The sequence below is a fragment of the Aquarana catesbeiana genome, linkage group LG01, assembly GCF_042186555.1.
Source record: "Aquarana catesbeiana isolate 2022-GZ linkage group LG01, ASM4218655v1, whole genome shotgun sequence".
Classification (NCBI taxonomy): domain Eukaryota; kingdom Metazoa; phylum Chordata; class Amphibia; order Anura; family Ranidae; genus Aquarana; species Aquarana catesbeiana.
In genome coordinates this window covers 748,074,839-748,089,662 of record NC_133324.1, presented here as the reverse complement: position 1 = coordinate 748,089,662, position 14,824 = coordinate 748,074,839, and the positions used below count along the sequence as shown (strand labels likewise).

The 14,824-nt window shown below is 38.0% G+C and overlaps 1 protein-coding gene across 2 annotated transcripts in view; it reads right to left on the bottom strand.

The window, feature by feature from the left end:
- Nucleotides 1-14,824, bottom strand: part of GUCY1B1 (guanylate cyclase 1 soluble subunit beta 1) — a 142,322-nt gene that overhangs the window by 80,108 nt on the left and 47,390 nt on the right. For both annotated transcript variants that reach the window (XM_073605629.1, XM_073605637.1), the window contains exon 3: nucleotides 13,385-13,485. In XM_073605629.1, coding sequence (XP_073461730.1) covers nucleotides 13,385-13,485 — 101 coding nt within the window. The remainder of the gene's footprint in view (nucleotides 1-13,384; nucleotides 13,486-14,824) is intronic.

Sequence of the window (14,824 nt, the reverse complement as noted above, 5' to 3'; positions counted from 1 at the left end):
TAGGTGAGGTAATAAAATGCTCTTTCTGGTAGATCCTGGGAGCGCAGAGGATCCCAGATCTTACGAGAAGTGCTCCTGCACAGTGATGTCATCCTCTCCTGTGCGAAAGCTTTGTAGAAGATAAGTATTTTTGTTAACTTTCTTTTACAGCTATCATGCAGAGTTTTGCTAAGGTGATAAGGAGCATGATTTATTAAGCAAGCCTTGCTTTTTAGTAGAGGTCGACCGATATATCGGCCGATATTTGGTTTTTTTACTTAATCGGCATCAGCCGATTGTGCTGATAAAAAAAGCCGATTATAACTTCAGCGGGACTTGCAAATTACTTCTGTAATAGAAGTCAATGCAAGTTTCCTGGAGTTATCTGTGGAGAGGATTCTCTCCTTCCTGGGCAGCCTGCCAAGTTTGATAAGAAGATACATTGTATCTTTTCAAGTTCTTTTATCAATAGACTGAACTCTGTGTGTAGAAGTTCTCAGTTTAACCATTTAAAGACTCAATCTTTTCTGATACTTGCTGCTTACAAGTAAAAATCCTGTATTTTCTGCTAGAAAATCACTTAGAACCCCCAAACATTATATATATATATATTTTTTTTAGCAGAGACCCTAGGGAATAAAATAGCGGTTGTTGCAATATTTTATGTCACACGGTATTTGCGCAGCGGTCTTTCAAACGCAATTTAAAAAAAAAAAATTAATGAAATAAAAAAAAAAAAAAAAAATAAGCAGTAAAGTAAGCCCATTTTTTTCGTCCAAAAGTTTTGATTACCTGTTTTTGTGTATTTAATATTTAAGATATAGTTATTTTTTTTAATCTAAATTATACATACAAGTGAACTGATTGGAGGTTTGTTTTGTTTAATAAATGTTTAAATGTAAAAAATTTTCTGTATCACTTATTACTTAAGGTTGCTTTCACACTGGAGCGGGCATGTGTTGACGGTAAAACGCTGTTAGTTTTAGCAGCGCTTTACCGTCATTTTAGCGGCACTATTCGGCTGCTAGCAGGGCGCTTATAACCCAGCCGAGGAAGGGGTTAAATGTGCCCATAAAGCGCTGCTGCTGAAACGCTTTGCAGGAGCTTTGGCAGCGGTGCACATTCATTTCAATGGGCAGGAGTGGTGGTATACACCGCTCCAAAGATGCTGCTTGCAGGACTTTTTTTTAACATTCTGCCATCGCATCGCCTCAGTGTGAAAGCACTCGGCTTTCATACTGAGACTGCAGGGGAGCCGTTTTACAGGCACTTTACAGGCGCTATTTTTAGCCCAAAAGCGCCTGAAAAATGCCCCAGTGTGAAAGGGGTATTTTATGAGATGAAGGGAAAAAAAAAAGAAAAAAAATCGGCCTAATATATCGGCCCAAAAAAATCGGCATCATATATCGGCCATCGGCCACCGCGATTTCTAAATATCGGCATCGGCCAGAGAAAAACCCATATCGGTTGACCTCTACTTTTTAGTGCAAGGTCCACTTTCAGTACGAAGATTCCCCTAAAAGTAAAAGCATAATTTTCTTATTGACCCTTCAAAAAGAAGCTTCAGCGGTTTATGGAAAGATAGGAGCACCACAGAATTAATTACAAGACTGTCACAAATCTTTAAGCACAGACCTACCTAATACATCCCTGTACACAAAATATAAGTCATAATACTGGCAAGAGTTTCCCAATCAATCAACTATAGCCAGTTCATCAGAAGTCTAGAATTTGTTTAATTCATTGGGTTTCTGTGCTTTGAGTTGTTTTACTGAATAATCTTTTGAATGTAAAAACATAAGAATAGATCACTCAAGCCAAAGAAAACAAGAAAGCTGTTCACAAAACTGAAGAGCCAATAGTGACCTATCAGGTTGCCCCATGTAACCTGATTGTCACTGAGTGGTCAGTTTTGACATATTACATTGGGATAGTTTTAGAGTTAGGCGGAAAGCAGGAGTGGAAATATAGGTTGGCTGACTTTGTAAATGATTTCCATTCAACCTGGAAGTACAAAGCTTACTGGTGTACATTGTCTGCAGAAAGCTCGCTCATCAGTGAAATCATAATCCAAGTAATTATAAATATAACAATATGTTTTCATGATGAGGTCACAGAGGGTTGAGAGGATGAGGGAATGTTGAACTTGGCTCAAGAATACTTTAATTTTCCTTGTCAAAAGATTTTATTGAATATATAACAATCAGCAAAACTTATATGTTGAATAATCACATATGAACAGAGTCTAATTTTGCTATTACATAGGAAAATTAAAAATAAGTAGAGAAAAAAATAAATAAATAAATAAATAAACAAGAGAAAACAAATCATATGTAAAGATTACATTGTACATATAAAGGAATTAGTGTGGGGAGTCTGAAGACTGTATGTTATTGCTGAATTAATAAACTAATCTAAAGCTAAAGATTTAAGATATACAATTAGAGCAATTCATTACATTATAAAAATAACATTTAACTTAAATAGTACTATGTTCACAGGCAATAGAAAAAAAAAAAAAGGGGGTAGGGGACAGAAAAGAAGAGAGTAGGGATAAACAGGAATATAGAGGAAGAGAGAGAAGAGAGGGAGAAGGAGTTCACCAGATTGGTCCGAGAGCCATATGGAGATGAGTAAAGACTAAGATCAGTCAATTTTAACCACTACCATGGCAATAGGACTTTTTCATCCATAGATGATGCAGTGAAAAATTTAATCCATGGGTTCCATATTTTCTCAAATTTTGGTATAAGATTATTTTCTATAGCAGCCATTTTAGAGTGAATCATGAAATTATTCATTCTATTTTTAGTCTCAACCACTCCTAGTGAAGGGGATTTCCTGACTTTCGCAATTGTTTGTCTAGCGGCTGTCAGTAGCTGGATCAACAGCTTAAATTGTATATGTGTTAGGTATACCGGTTTTAAGTTGAGCAAAGCCATGGTGGTATCAGGGTGAATTTTAAATTTGAACATTTCAGAGGCTATGCCAAAAAATTTTTTCCAAAAGATCTGGGCTACCGGGCAGGTCCACCAGACATGCAAATGTGTGCCCAGGTCTGGGCAGCCACGAAAGCAAAGAGCTGAGTAAGTTGGAACATATTTTGCAATTCTAGAAGGTACTAAGTACCAACGATTCAGAACTTTGTAATTTGTTTCCATTGCTAAAATATTATCAGAAGATGTTTTAGTGGCCTGCCAGATACTTGACCATTCCATATCCTCAAGAGTTCGTCCTAGGTCCTCCTCCCATTTCTGAACATAGGATGGTTTATCTAAATTAATATTAGTCAGTAAATGAGAGTAGATAGAAGAAATTTGTTTCTTGGCATGTGGATCTTTTAGACAAGTGGATTTAAATTTAGTAAATTGGTGTAAAGGAGTGTTTGTATTTGTGAAAGGTGTGAAAAAATTTTTGATCTGAAGGTATCGGAATGTTTCTGATTGAGGTAATCCAACTGTTTCACGTAATTCTGGAAATGGGATAATGTTGGAAGGTGTGACGAATTTATGTAGTCTCGATATTTCCATAGAGTCCCATATTTTAAACGATTTAGGGAAAACCCATGCTGGGTAAAAGGCCGGGTTTTTGAGGAAGTAGAGGAGGGGGTTATGAGGAGACTGAAACTGATGCTTAATTTTAAGCTTGACCCAAAGGGTTATACTGTGCTTTGTGATGGGGTTGCGTAAACCTTGACGATCCTTGGGATTAAGCCACAATAAATTTGAGACCGATAGAGGGTCACATTCAGCCGCTTCTATCATTACCCACAGGGGTGTGTCATGAGTTGTGTGATACTTAATTAAGCTTGCCATATGTGCAGCTTGATAGTATGCTGCAAAGTTGGGGAAGCCCAGGCCACCAGAAGATTTGGGGAGGTATAAAGTATGTATAGGAATTCGTGGTTTTGTGGATCCCCATACAAATTTTTCGTTCTATTTTGAATTATTCGTAAAAAATAAGCCGGAATTGGAATCGGGAGAACTCTAAACAGATATAATAATTTAGGTAAGATCGACATTTTAATAGTATTAATCCTTCCAAACCAAGATAGTGGAAGGAAAGACCATTGTTTCATCAAATTTGTTATGTGTTTTAGGATGGGTGGATAGTTAGCTGAGAAGAGATCAGAGATGGATGCTGTTAAATGTATGCCCAGATATGGGATTGTTTTCTCTGCCCAAGTGAAAGGGAGTGCTGACCTCACTATTTCTTTGTCTCTATCAGACAGGGATATATTCAGGGCTAGACATTTTTTGGGATTAATTATCAGTCCCGAAATATTGGCAAATGTATTAAGAATAGGTAATAAATTGGGCCTGATATCTGAGGAGAAGATAAAAATAGTAAAATATCGTCTGCAAACATGCAGAGTTTGTGATTGTAACCTCCTAATTCTATACCCGTTATTGTTGGATTTAGTCTAATAAATTGGGCAAGAGGTTCTATGAGAAGGGCGAATAAAAGGGGGGATAAAGGGCATCCCTGACGTGTGCCTCTTTCAATTTTAAATGGGTCTGATTTATAGCCTGCATATTTTATGTATGCTTGAGGACTATTATAAAGTGCGGCTATCCATTTGATAAAATGAGGTCCAAAACCCCATTTCTGTAAAGTATGATAAAGATAGGTCCAAGACACTGAATCAAAGGCTTTCCTAATATCCAATGAGAGGAAACATGAGGGGATACGTCGGGTCTTAGCAATGTGTGCCAATAGAACTGCTCTCCGTACATTGTCTCCTGCTTGACGATTAGGCATAAAACCTACCTGATCTCTATGGATAAGGTTACCTATAATTTTATTAAGTCGAGTTGCCAGGATTTTTGCTAATATTTTTGTATCTAAGTTTAAGAGAGATATGGGGCGATAATAAGATGTGTGATCAGTATTAGGTTTGGGTATCATACAGATAATTGCCATAAGCGACTTGGTATTAAGGTGGCCATAAGCCACCTTTTAGTATTGTATTATAAGCTTTGGTAAGTAGTGGGGATAAGATTTCTGCAAATGTGCGGTAATATAAAGCTGAAAAGCCATCCGGGCCAGGTCTTTTATTTAACTTAAGTTCTTTGATTGTGAAGCTTACTTCTTCTGAAGAAATGGGTTCTTCAAGTAGAGCTTGTTGGGCGTGTGTTAACTCTGGGAGTTTTATTTGAGAAAAGAAGGCTTCCGCCTCTACTGGATTAAAATCATTTGTTGCCGAACATAAGGATGATAAGTGGGATCTAAATTTGTTAACTATTTTAACGGGGTTGCATGTGTAATTATCTTTGGATATTTTGAGTCTTATTGGTTTTGTTTAAATTGGGAGTTAAGGGCTCGTGCTAGAAATGCGTTAGGCTTGTTGGACTTCATATAAAAGGCATGTCTAGATCGGCGTAAAGATTTATCTGCATTTTCTGTGAGGAATAGGTCATATTCCAGGCGTGCTTTTTCTAGACGGCTTTAGAAATCGAGGAGGGATTATCTTGAAAATTTAAAAAAGAATTATTATATTCCAATTCAAGCTTTTGTGCCAAATTTTTACTTTCTCTCTTGAACAATGCAGATTGTTTTTGTAGTATACCTCTTAGCACTGGTTTATGGGCTTCCCAAAGGGTTAACGGGGATATTTCAGGGCATGTATTATATAACAAATATTCTTTTAAGGCTTGTTCGACCTGGATACAGTGAGATGGATTTTTGAGCAGAATATTGGGAAGGTACCAGGTACGATCATGGGATTTGGGAATGGCGGAGGCTATACTGGTAAAAACCGCATTGTGGTCTGACCATGGTATTGGAATTATATTTGAATTGAGAATCTCCGGAATCATGCCTATGGTTAAAAATATATGGTCAATGCGTGAAAGAGTTTGATGTGGGTTCGAATAGTATGTATAACCTCTCTTAACTGGGTTAGTTTCCCTCCAAGAGTCAATTAAATTGTATCTCAAAAGAAGCTGTGAAAAGGATTGATTAGATGGATAACTCGTGGGCGTGTAGGGGGTTTTATCTAAGAATGGTAAAAGAACCTGATTTGAATCTCCACACATTACAATAGTCCCTATTTTGTGTGTGGATATAACCTGTAGGAGATGTGTAAAAAAGGGTGTAGGGTTTTTATTTGGAGCATAATATGAGATTATTGTTATTTCCATATCCATAATATGACCTGTCAAAATGATGTATCTCCCCTCAGGGTCTTTGATTTCTGATATAGGAGAAAAGGGTACTGAATGATGAAAAGCTATCAGGGTGCCACGTTGTTTAGTGGATGCTGAGGCCGAATAGACCTGAGGATAGGAAGAGCTCAAATATCTGGGTGTAGAATTTATTGTAAAATTAGTTTCCTGTAGGCAAACTATATGTGCTTTCTGCGTTTGGAAGAATCTAAATGCTTTTGAACGCTTTTGCGGTATATTAAGTCCCTGAACATTCAGGGAAAGGATGTTCAAGGGTGCCATGGTAGAAGATAAAAAAGATAATACTCACCACTTTTGTTATATTTCCGGCTGGACCAATCCAAGTGAACAGAAAAGGGGGGGAAGAAGAAGAGGACCTAGGGAGGTCTAGAAAAGAGAAAAATAAGTAGCATAAATGAATAAATATACTGTTGAATAAGTTAGTCTAATATGAGATCCAAGAATTACCCGTGAGGAGGGAAAATTTCCCCCATCAAGGGATACGGGGCCATCGTTGATCGACCACATAATAATAATGGACGGTCGAGGAAGGCACAGTGGGGTACATGGAACTACCGTGTAAAGAGGGAAAAACCCTATAACAGAGCATCACTAAGATGTTTTGATTCTTAGCCCACTCGGCTAATTGAATAAAGTAAATGAACAATTCATTGCAAACGTAAATAAGGACGATTGTAACATTTTTAAACAAGAATAATTAATTAATTATTAGAACTGAGGAGATAAATATCATTAATATTTTGTTCAAATATTGAGTTAATAAAGATGTAATTTAATACTATGGAAGGGGAAAAAAGGGGATGACCTGGGATGTAGTTGCATATATAATAACTTGTAAACCTACAAATCCCATATTAATGTAACTGATGAAGGGTGGGGAAAGATAAATTCTTATTCCTTTTTTAAACTCAAAGATAGCAGAAGAGCTAACTAGCGACTATTATATACAAGTAGAAGTGTTGAACATGTTAGACCATAATTAAAGCTAATAAAGAGGTGAAAGATAGCAATAGATTAGAGTTGAAAACTGGTCTATCAGGGGCTGCTTGATTGGAGGGGGTATCCTCTCATGTCATATTTATTTTATTTTTTATTTATTATTATTTATTTATTTATTTTTTATTTTTATTTTTTTTTTAATTTTTTATATATATATATATATATATATATATATATATATATATATATATATATATATATATTTTTTTTTTTGTATTAATTTATAGATATATATGTATATATATAAACACATACACACATACATACATATATATATACACATACATACATATATACACACACACATACATATATACATATACATACACATACACATATATATATATATATATACACACACATACACACATACATACATATACACATACATTTTTTTTTTTTTTTATATATTAAATGAGATTTCACAAGTTTTGGGTGTGAAATAAATAAGGCTTAAATATTTAAACATGTTTCTGTTTGAACTAAGATTTAACAATTAACTATTAATATTGAAGGGTCCTTTAGGAAATGTTATAACTTCAGGACATAAAGGAAAATCAGTTAAATATGCCATTAATGACTATGGCTCACGTATTTAGTCTTAATATTCAAAATAAATGAGAAAAGGACTATGAAGTCCAAATGGGGTCTATGTGACACTGTCTTTTAATATCAGTCCATAGAGTCTTCCTGTTCCAGCGGAGGGGAGGTAATACGGCTCCTCTTGTTAGCCTGATGGTTTCCAGGACTGTTGGATGTAGATCTTCTGCGGGTAAGGTTGGTAGATTGTGATTTATCTACTAGGTGTAGATCTTGTAAAGTCAGCTGCAATTCTTCAGGAGATCTGCAGGTAAATCTAGAACCTTGATGTGTGAATCTGATGGAGAACGGGAATCCCCATTGGTAGATGATATGGTGATTCTGTAGTACTGCCAATTGGGGCTTCATTGATCGCCTCTTATTGATGGTCAGCTGGGACAGGTCAGTAAATAGCTGATAGTCATGACCTTGAAAGGATAGGTTATGTTTTTCTCTGGCTGCTGACATCAATTGTTCCTTCGTGCGATAGTAATGAAGTTTCGCTATGATATCGCGTGGAGGGCCATCTATTTTCTTTGGCGCCAATGCTCGGTGGACCCTATCCATCTCTAGGCGCTCAATGGGTATTGTCGGTTGTAGCTCCTGAAATAGGGCTGTTATCGTCGAAGGTAAATCAGTTACCGTCTCAGGAATTCCTCTAATACGAATGTTTGAACGCCTGGCCCTATTCTCATAATCTTCTAATCTGGATTGAACTGTAAAATTCTCCTCTTTAAGGTTTTCTATTTCTTTCATGGTGTCTTGTACAGAAAGTTCCATTACTTCAAATTTATTTTCCAATACATTAGTACGTGTGCCCAGTTCTCTAATTTCTCTTGTGAGGCTGCTTGTAATATGTTCTGCTGTTTGTTTAAGTGCCTTTTGTAACATTCTCTCAAATTGTTTCAAAGGCACAGGTGAAGCAGATACATTCTTTGAAGAATCTTGTGAGGGGAAAAGTTCTATGTCAGAATTATCTGGTGATGTTATCTGAACAGAAGGCTGCTTTTCTTTGTGTGAGCGCTCTGAGGTGTTCTGTGAGGTAATCTGTGAGGCAGAGGCTGATGCCGCTCTGGCTGCAGCCTTTGACTGAGACTCCTTCATGGAGGACGTTTTAAATTTGTTTCTGCCACCTCCTAGCACCATTTTACCTGTGACAATTCAGTCCCTGAGGTCACGGGAATAAGCCCAAGGTAGTGGTAGATGTTATACCGGCAGGTTCAGGCTGTATGGTGGGTTTTCTCTCAGTCACGGAGCGGAGCTCTAACGGCACATTACCGCTCTGTTAGACTCCGCGCATGCGCCCCAAGAATACTTTCATTTTCCAAGTATTCAGCAGTTTTCTTGGAATATATTTGTCCAGTCTATTAACAAATCATTAGATTTTTTTTATATTATTCTATCTCTTAAAGTGGACCTCTCACTAACTTTACAAGTGTCCATGAATGCACTTCTGACATTTCGTAATATCCAGCAACAGTATTATTTTTTTTTTAATGCTCCCTTTTTTTTATCTCCAATAAGCATTCCTTGACTCCAGTTAGTGATCTTCCCTAGGCCAAGATAAATGCAACAATGTGCTGTGGGCAGGAAAAAGCATTCTGCAACTTTGTAACGAGTCACAATCAGGCCTGATCTGTAAAACGTTTGTAAACGCAAACAAAAACTGCTCAGACCCCAAAATTAACACGACTGAGTCCTCTTCAAGCCAGTGTCACATTCCAGAAGAAAAAACTGATCATATAAAATGCCTGAATAAAGACAATGCTTTACTTCCAGTTAGAAAAGCAGATTAAGGCATCGTTTGGGGGATTACGGTAAACTTTGACAGAACTAATAAATACTTGTATGTATTGTAGTTGTATTTAACCGGTTCCCGACCGACGCACGCCAATGTACATCAGCAGAATGGCACGGCTGGGCAAACCCGTATGTCCCTTTGTATTTGCCGCCGTGCACGCCGCCGGGGATGCACACGCACGCCAGCCAGGAGCCCCGTGAGTCGGGTCGCGGGTCCCGCGGACTCGATCACCGCAGGGATACCCGCGATCACCTCATGGAGAGGACGAACGGGGAGATTTTAATGTAAACAAGCATCTCCCCGTTCTGCCTAGTAACAGTGTCACTGATCTCTGCTCCCTGTGATTGGGAGCAGAGATCAGTGACGTCACATGTAGCCATGCCCCCCCACAGTTAGTAACACATCCCTAGGACACACTTAACTCCTCCCTAGCCCCGTAGTGGTTAACCCCTTCACTGCCAGTGTCATTTACACAGGAATCAGTGCATTTGTATAGCACTGATTGCTGTATAAATGACAATGGTCCCAAAAATGTGTCAAAAATGTCCGATTTGTCCGCCATAATGTCGCAGTCACGATAAAAATCACTGATCGCCGCCATTACAAGTAAAAAAAAAATTAATAATAAAAATGCCACAAAACTGTCCCCTAAACAAACCAATAAATGCTTATTGGGATTTTTTTTTTTTTTTTACCAAAAATATGTAGAAGAATACGTATCGGTCTAAACAGAGGAAAAAAATGTTTTTTTTAATATTTTTTGGGGATATTTATTATAGCAAAAAGTAAAAAATAATGCGTTTTTTTCAAAATTGTCGCTATTTTTTTGCTTATAGCGCAAAAAATAAAAACCGCAGAGGTGATCAAATACTACCAAAAGAAAGCTCTATTTGTGGGAAAAAAAGGACGTCAATTTTGTTTGGGAGCCACGTCGCACGACCGCGCAATTGTCAGTTAAGCCGACGCAATGCCGAATCGCAAAAAACGCACTGGTCAGGAAGGGGGTAAATTCTTCCGGGGCTGAAGTGGTTAAAAGGAGAACTGAAGTTCCACTGTAAAAAACAGTGAACAGGCAATTCTTTATTGCAGAAGAGACATGCACTGTCTCCTCTGCAATAAAATGCCCCTACCTACCTGACTGCTTGCTGTCCTCATCGGCGCTCTAAACAGTGTCAGGCTGGTCTCTAAGTAACGGGATGACTAGCTCCTGAGCATGCACAGGAGTGACGTCATTCCCCACCAGCCAATAAAGCGACCCGAAGACAGTCACCCAGAAGAAGATGCTGGTCCTAGCAAGGGGCCGTTGGACTGGTAAGCATTTAGCCTTTAGTTTTGCAGTTTAGTTTAGTGCATGCTAACACTTAACATGATATATATATATTTGATACTAGGCCCACTTTCATAAAATGTATTGTAATGTAACATAATATATAATGTATATGTAGTTCTAATTATTTTTTTTCTCTTGAAGGGAAAAAGGAAAATAGGAAACATTTGACCTTTGTTCCCTAGCTATATGTTACTATCACTGTGTTAAATAACTATTATATGTAATGTTGATTACTGTAGGTATTCAGGAAGTTCCAGCCTAGACTAATTGATGAACAATTTCAGGTTTCCCTCTTATTTAGGGAAACATGAAATTAGACTTATTAGACTACAACTTTGTAGGCTGAGCAACATGAGAGGCTAGACCAAGGGGGTGATTTGTTTCAGATGTTGTATCATCACTGAACCAGCATCTCAGTTCAAGAAGTAGATGCTGACCCTGGATGATGCCTGAACAAAACTGGTGCCATCCTTCTGGTAAGAAAAGCAGATGGAAGCATTGTCAGAGGAAGTACTGCGATCTCTGTGAGATGTAATAAATACATGGAAGTGTTACATTTACTTATTACTTAGCATGCACACACTCAACATGGAAATATATCAGTGCCTAGGTCCATTTTTTTCTGTTTTTTAATTTTTTCACGAACCCACCCTCGCTTCATGTCATCCACCCTCGCTTCATGTCAATCAGAGTGTTCACAGTGTATTTTCTAAATGTGTGCAAAACCATTGGACACAGGCAGAAAACCAGAAAAATAAACTCATCATGCAATAAGGTATTTCTCTATTGAACAAACTCTTGCATGAACTGTGCTATCAATGATATGGAAGTAGTGGAAGGGAAGGATACAAACTCGAAATTTGTAAGGTACTGTCTTGGAATTGCAAGAAAGTAGAAAAAAGTATCAATGTTTAAGAGTTTGTCAACTCTTGGATATCCTGCATTAGACAATGGGATTTTTTTTAGTATATTATTGATTTTCTGCTCTAGAATTATACTGTATGTGGGAACAGGTGGGATAATAGGTGATAGCCTTTGGGAACTCAAAGACTGGAACTAAAAATCCCAGGGGGTTCTACATTTATATTGCTGGTGAAAGCAGAAGTGATGTTCTCTCATTCCTGTCTTCTTTTGTGGCGATTCACTGCTTCCTGTAGCACCAACAACTGGAAAAATGCAGGCAGATGGATCCTTGACTTCTGTAAATGGCAACTGCATTACAGTGACGGGAGCAAATCAATGACTATGCTCTGTTGAGGAAAAAGTTTGTCAGGATCCAACGACTGAGGAGGTGTGAAGGCTAGAAAGTTGCTGCCTAAGCCAATATTCTGACCTTCTGAGGACAGGTTGATCAAAAAAATCTAAAGAGTCTAACACTATTTTAAATATTACATTATATCCGGGGTGGATGTTCAACTCTAGAAGCTGTACAATGTGCAAAAATGCTTTAACCCTCCTGTCCTTTCAAAGAGATTGATTGGAGCAGAATGAGGTACTAGGTAACATAGTAGCTTTGCAGCCCTCCTTCCTTCCCATCCTTTCAACTGACTTCAATAATGGTTGCAATCGGCACAGAAAAGCCGCACCATCTGCACTGTCTGGACTCGGATGATCCCCTGGTTTATTTAAGGAGCATGAAGATTTTGACTGGGGCTCCAGAACATCTACCAACCCTATCCAGATTCTTGTAGACGTTGGTTGAACTGGATGGACTAGTGTCTTTTTTTTCAAACTTTTAACGCTCTCTCTCTTTCTATATATATATAAATAACTATGTAGATAGTTCAACTTTTCCACACTCCTAGTTTATCGCACTCCTAGTTTATCCCTTTAACCAGTCCAATCGACAAGAAACATACATATTCCAACCATTAAGCTTATTCAATTAAATTGACTTCTCCTTGACCTCCGAGAGATGGAAAACCTAACAGACGCACTAAGCTTCTCTGCCAAAGAAAAATGTAATGTTTTGTCTGGAGTTGGGCACCAGATATAGTTTAAGTATCTAAAATAAAACAAATATTATTCATTTTTGGTATAAAATGGATTATATAACAAATCTTTTTATACATTTAAGTAATAGGGGTAATATATTAGACTGGGTATTATTAAACATGATGAACCTAAAACTAATATTTATGTTTTGCATGGCTGCTGGCAAGCCACAATGCATACTGTTTTCTCACATCTCTTAGGAACCCTTCTCAGAATCCTCAGTTCCACCCAGAGTACTGTTGTTAGCCATATCTACCTACAGTACATTGAGCTACACAACCATTCAACCACAGATGGCACTACAAGACAGATGCCAATTTCAAAGCCCCTAGTGTGAACACTTCCTTGACGGAAACAAATTCAGTATATAAATGACTTGCTAGATAAAGGTCAAGTTTATTAAAGGCAAAGAATATTAATAGCTTTATTTTTTTATTTTTAGATGACATGTTCTTCCTTTCAAACTTCCTGAAACAGTTATCACAGCTTCACATGAGTATATATTTTACTTACTGAGCACTTTGCTTGCTGCTGATACAAGGTCATAGGTTTTAGAGTCATCATAAATTATCCTCACCAAAAATTGACCTTCTTCATCGAGTTGTGCTTCTCTTCTAGAAATGGCAATGAAATTTGTTAGGAAATATTCATACAAAGCTTCATGTTAAATAGCTTAATTATTACATTACTGTTTCCTTGTGGTTCTGGATAAATCTGGTTAAGGTGGATTAAATCAAGCATGCATAACATCTCAGTTCATATATTTCTACAAAAAGACTGTAAAAGGCATACCACTGTGATGCCTGAGATGAATATACGGATATGCTGTATATTCGTTTATTATGACTCATTAGGGTTGATTTGCCAAGGGCCATTCTCTTTGCAAGGGAACTGGTAAACTCCCTTGCTTAGTGAATGTGGTAAGCATTCACTTTGCAAAGAATACCCAATCACATGCAAGAAAAATTAAACAAATTATTATATTATTATATTTTTTCTTGTGCATGAATGACTGATGGAAGTTAGTACAGCTTCCCTACACTCACATCAATGGTTTTGCAAAGAGAAGCCCCGATCCTCCTCTTCTTGGGTCCCCCACTGGCACTTGTGGCTCCTCCTCTTCTTCGAGTGCCCCCATAGCAAGCCATTTGTTATGGTGGCACTCGTACCTGCTCGCTCCCAAACCCCGTTCTGTGTATCCATAAGACACACAGAATGGGGCTCGGCCCCGCCCCCTCCTCACTGGCTGTGATTGACAGCAGCTGGAGTCAATGGCTTCCACTGCTGTCTCTCAGCTAATGAGGAGGCAGAGACCCAGGAGAGCAGCCACTCTCGTCCACATCGCTGGATCGCGATCAGGCTCGCGTACGTAATAGTAGGGGCTGCGGGAGGAGTTGCATACTGAAGGTTTTTTACCTTCATGCATAGAATGTATGAAAGTAAAATACCTTCAACTTTTACAACCGCTTTAAAGTGTAACTAAAAGCAAAACTTTTTTTTTTTTTAGTTTTGGGTAGAGAGTCCTAATTACTGTTGTTCTCAAAAGTGAAAGTAAAAGAAAATCATAAATTTGGGGTGACATCAGAACACTAATAGAAGGTAGGGTTGCACCGATACAGGTATCGGTGTCAATAATAAGCATCTGCACGAGTATCGGTACTCGTGTAAATACGCCGATACCTGAAACCGATACTTTCAGGCTCTGTTCTTTCAGCGGGATTCTCCCACTGATAGCTGAAATGTAAAAAAAAGCTGGCAAATATCGGTTGTTAAGGTGCGAGGCCGCCACGTCCTTAACGACCGATGACTCATTTAGCTGTCAGTGGGATTCCCCTGTTGACAGCTGAAGTGTTAAAGAAGTCTGGAAATTGGAGCTGGTGGTTTTTTTGCATCTGTTTCTTAATCTACAAATCAAAGGGATGACCTTTGATCTGCAGATGAAGTCAGTTTAAA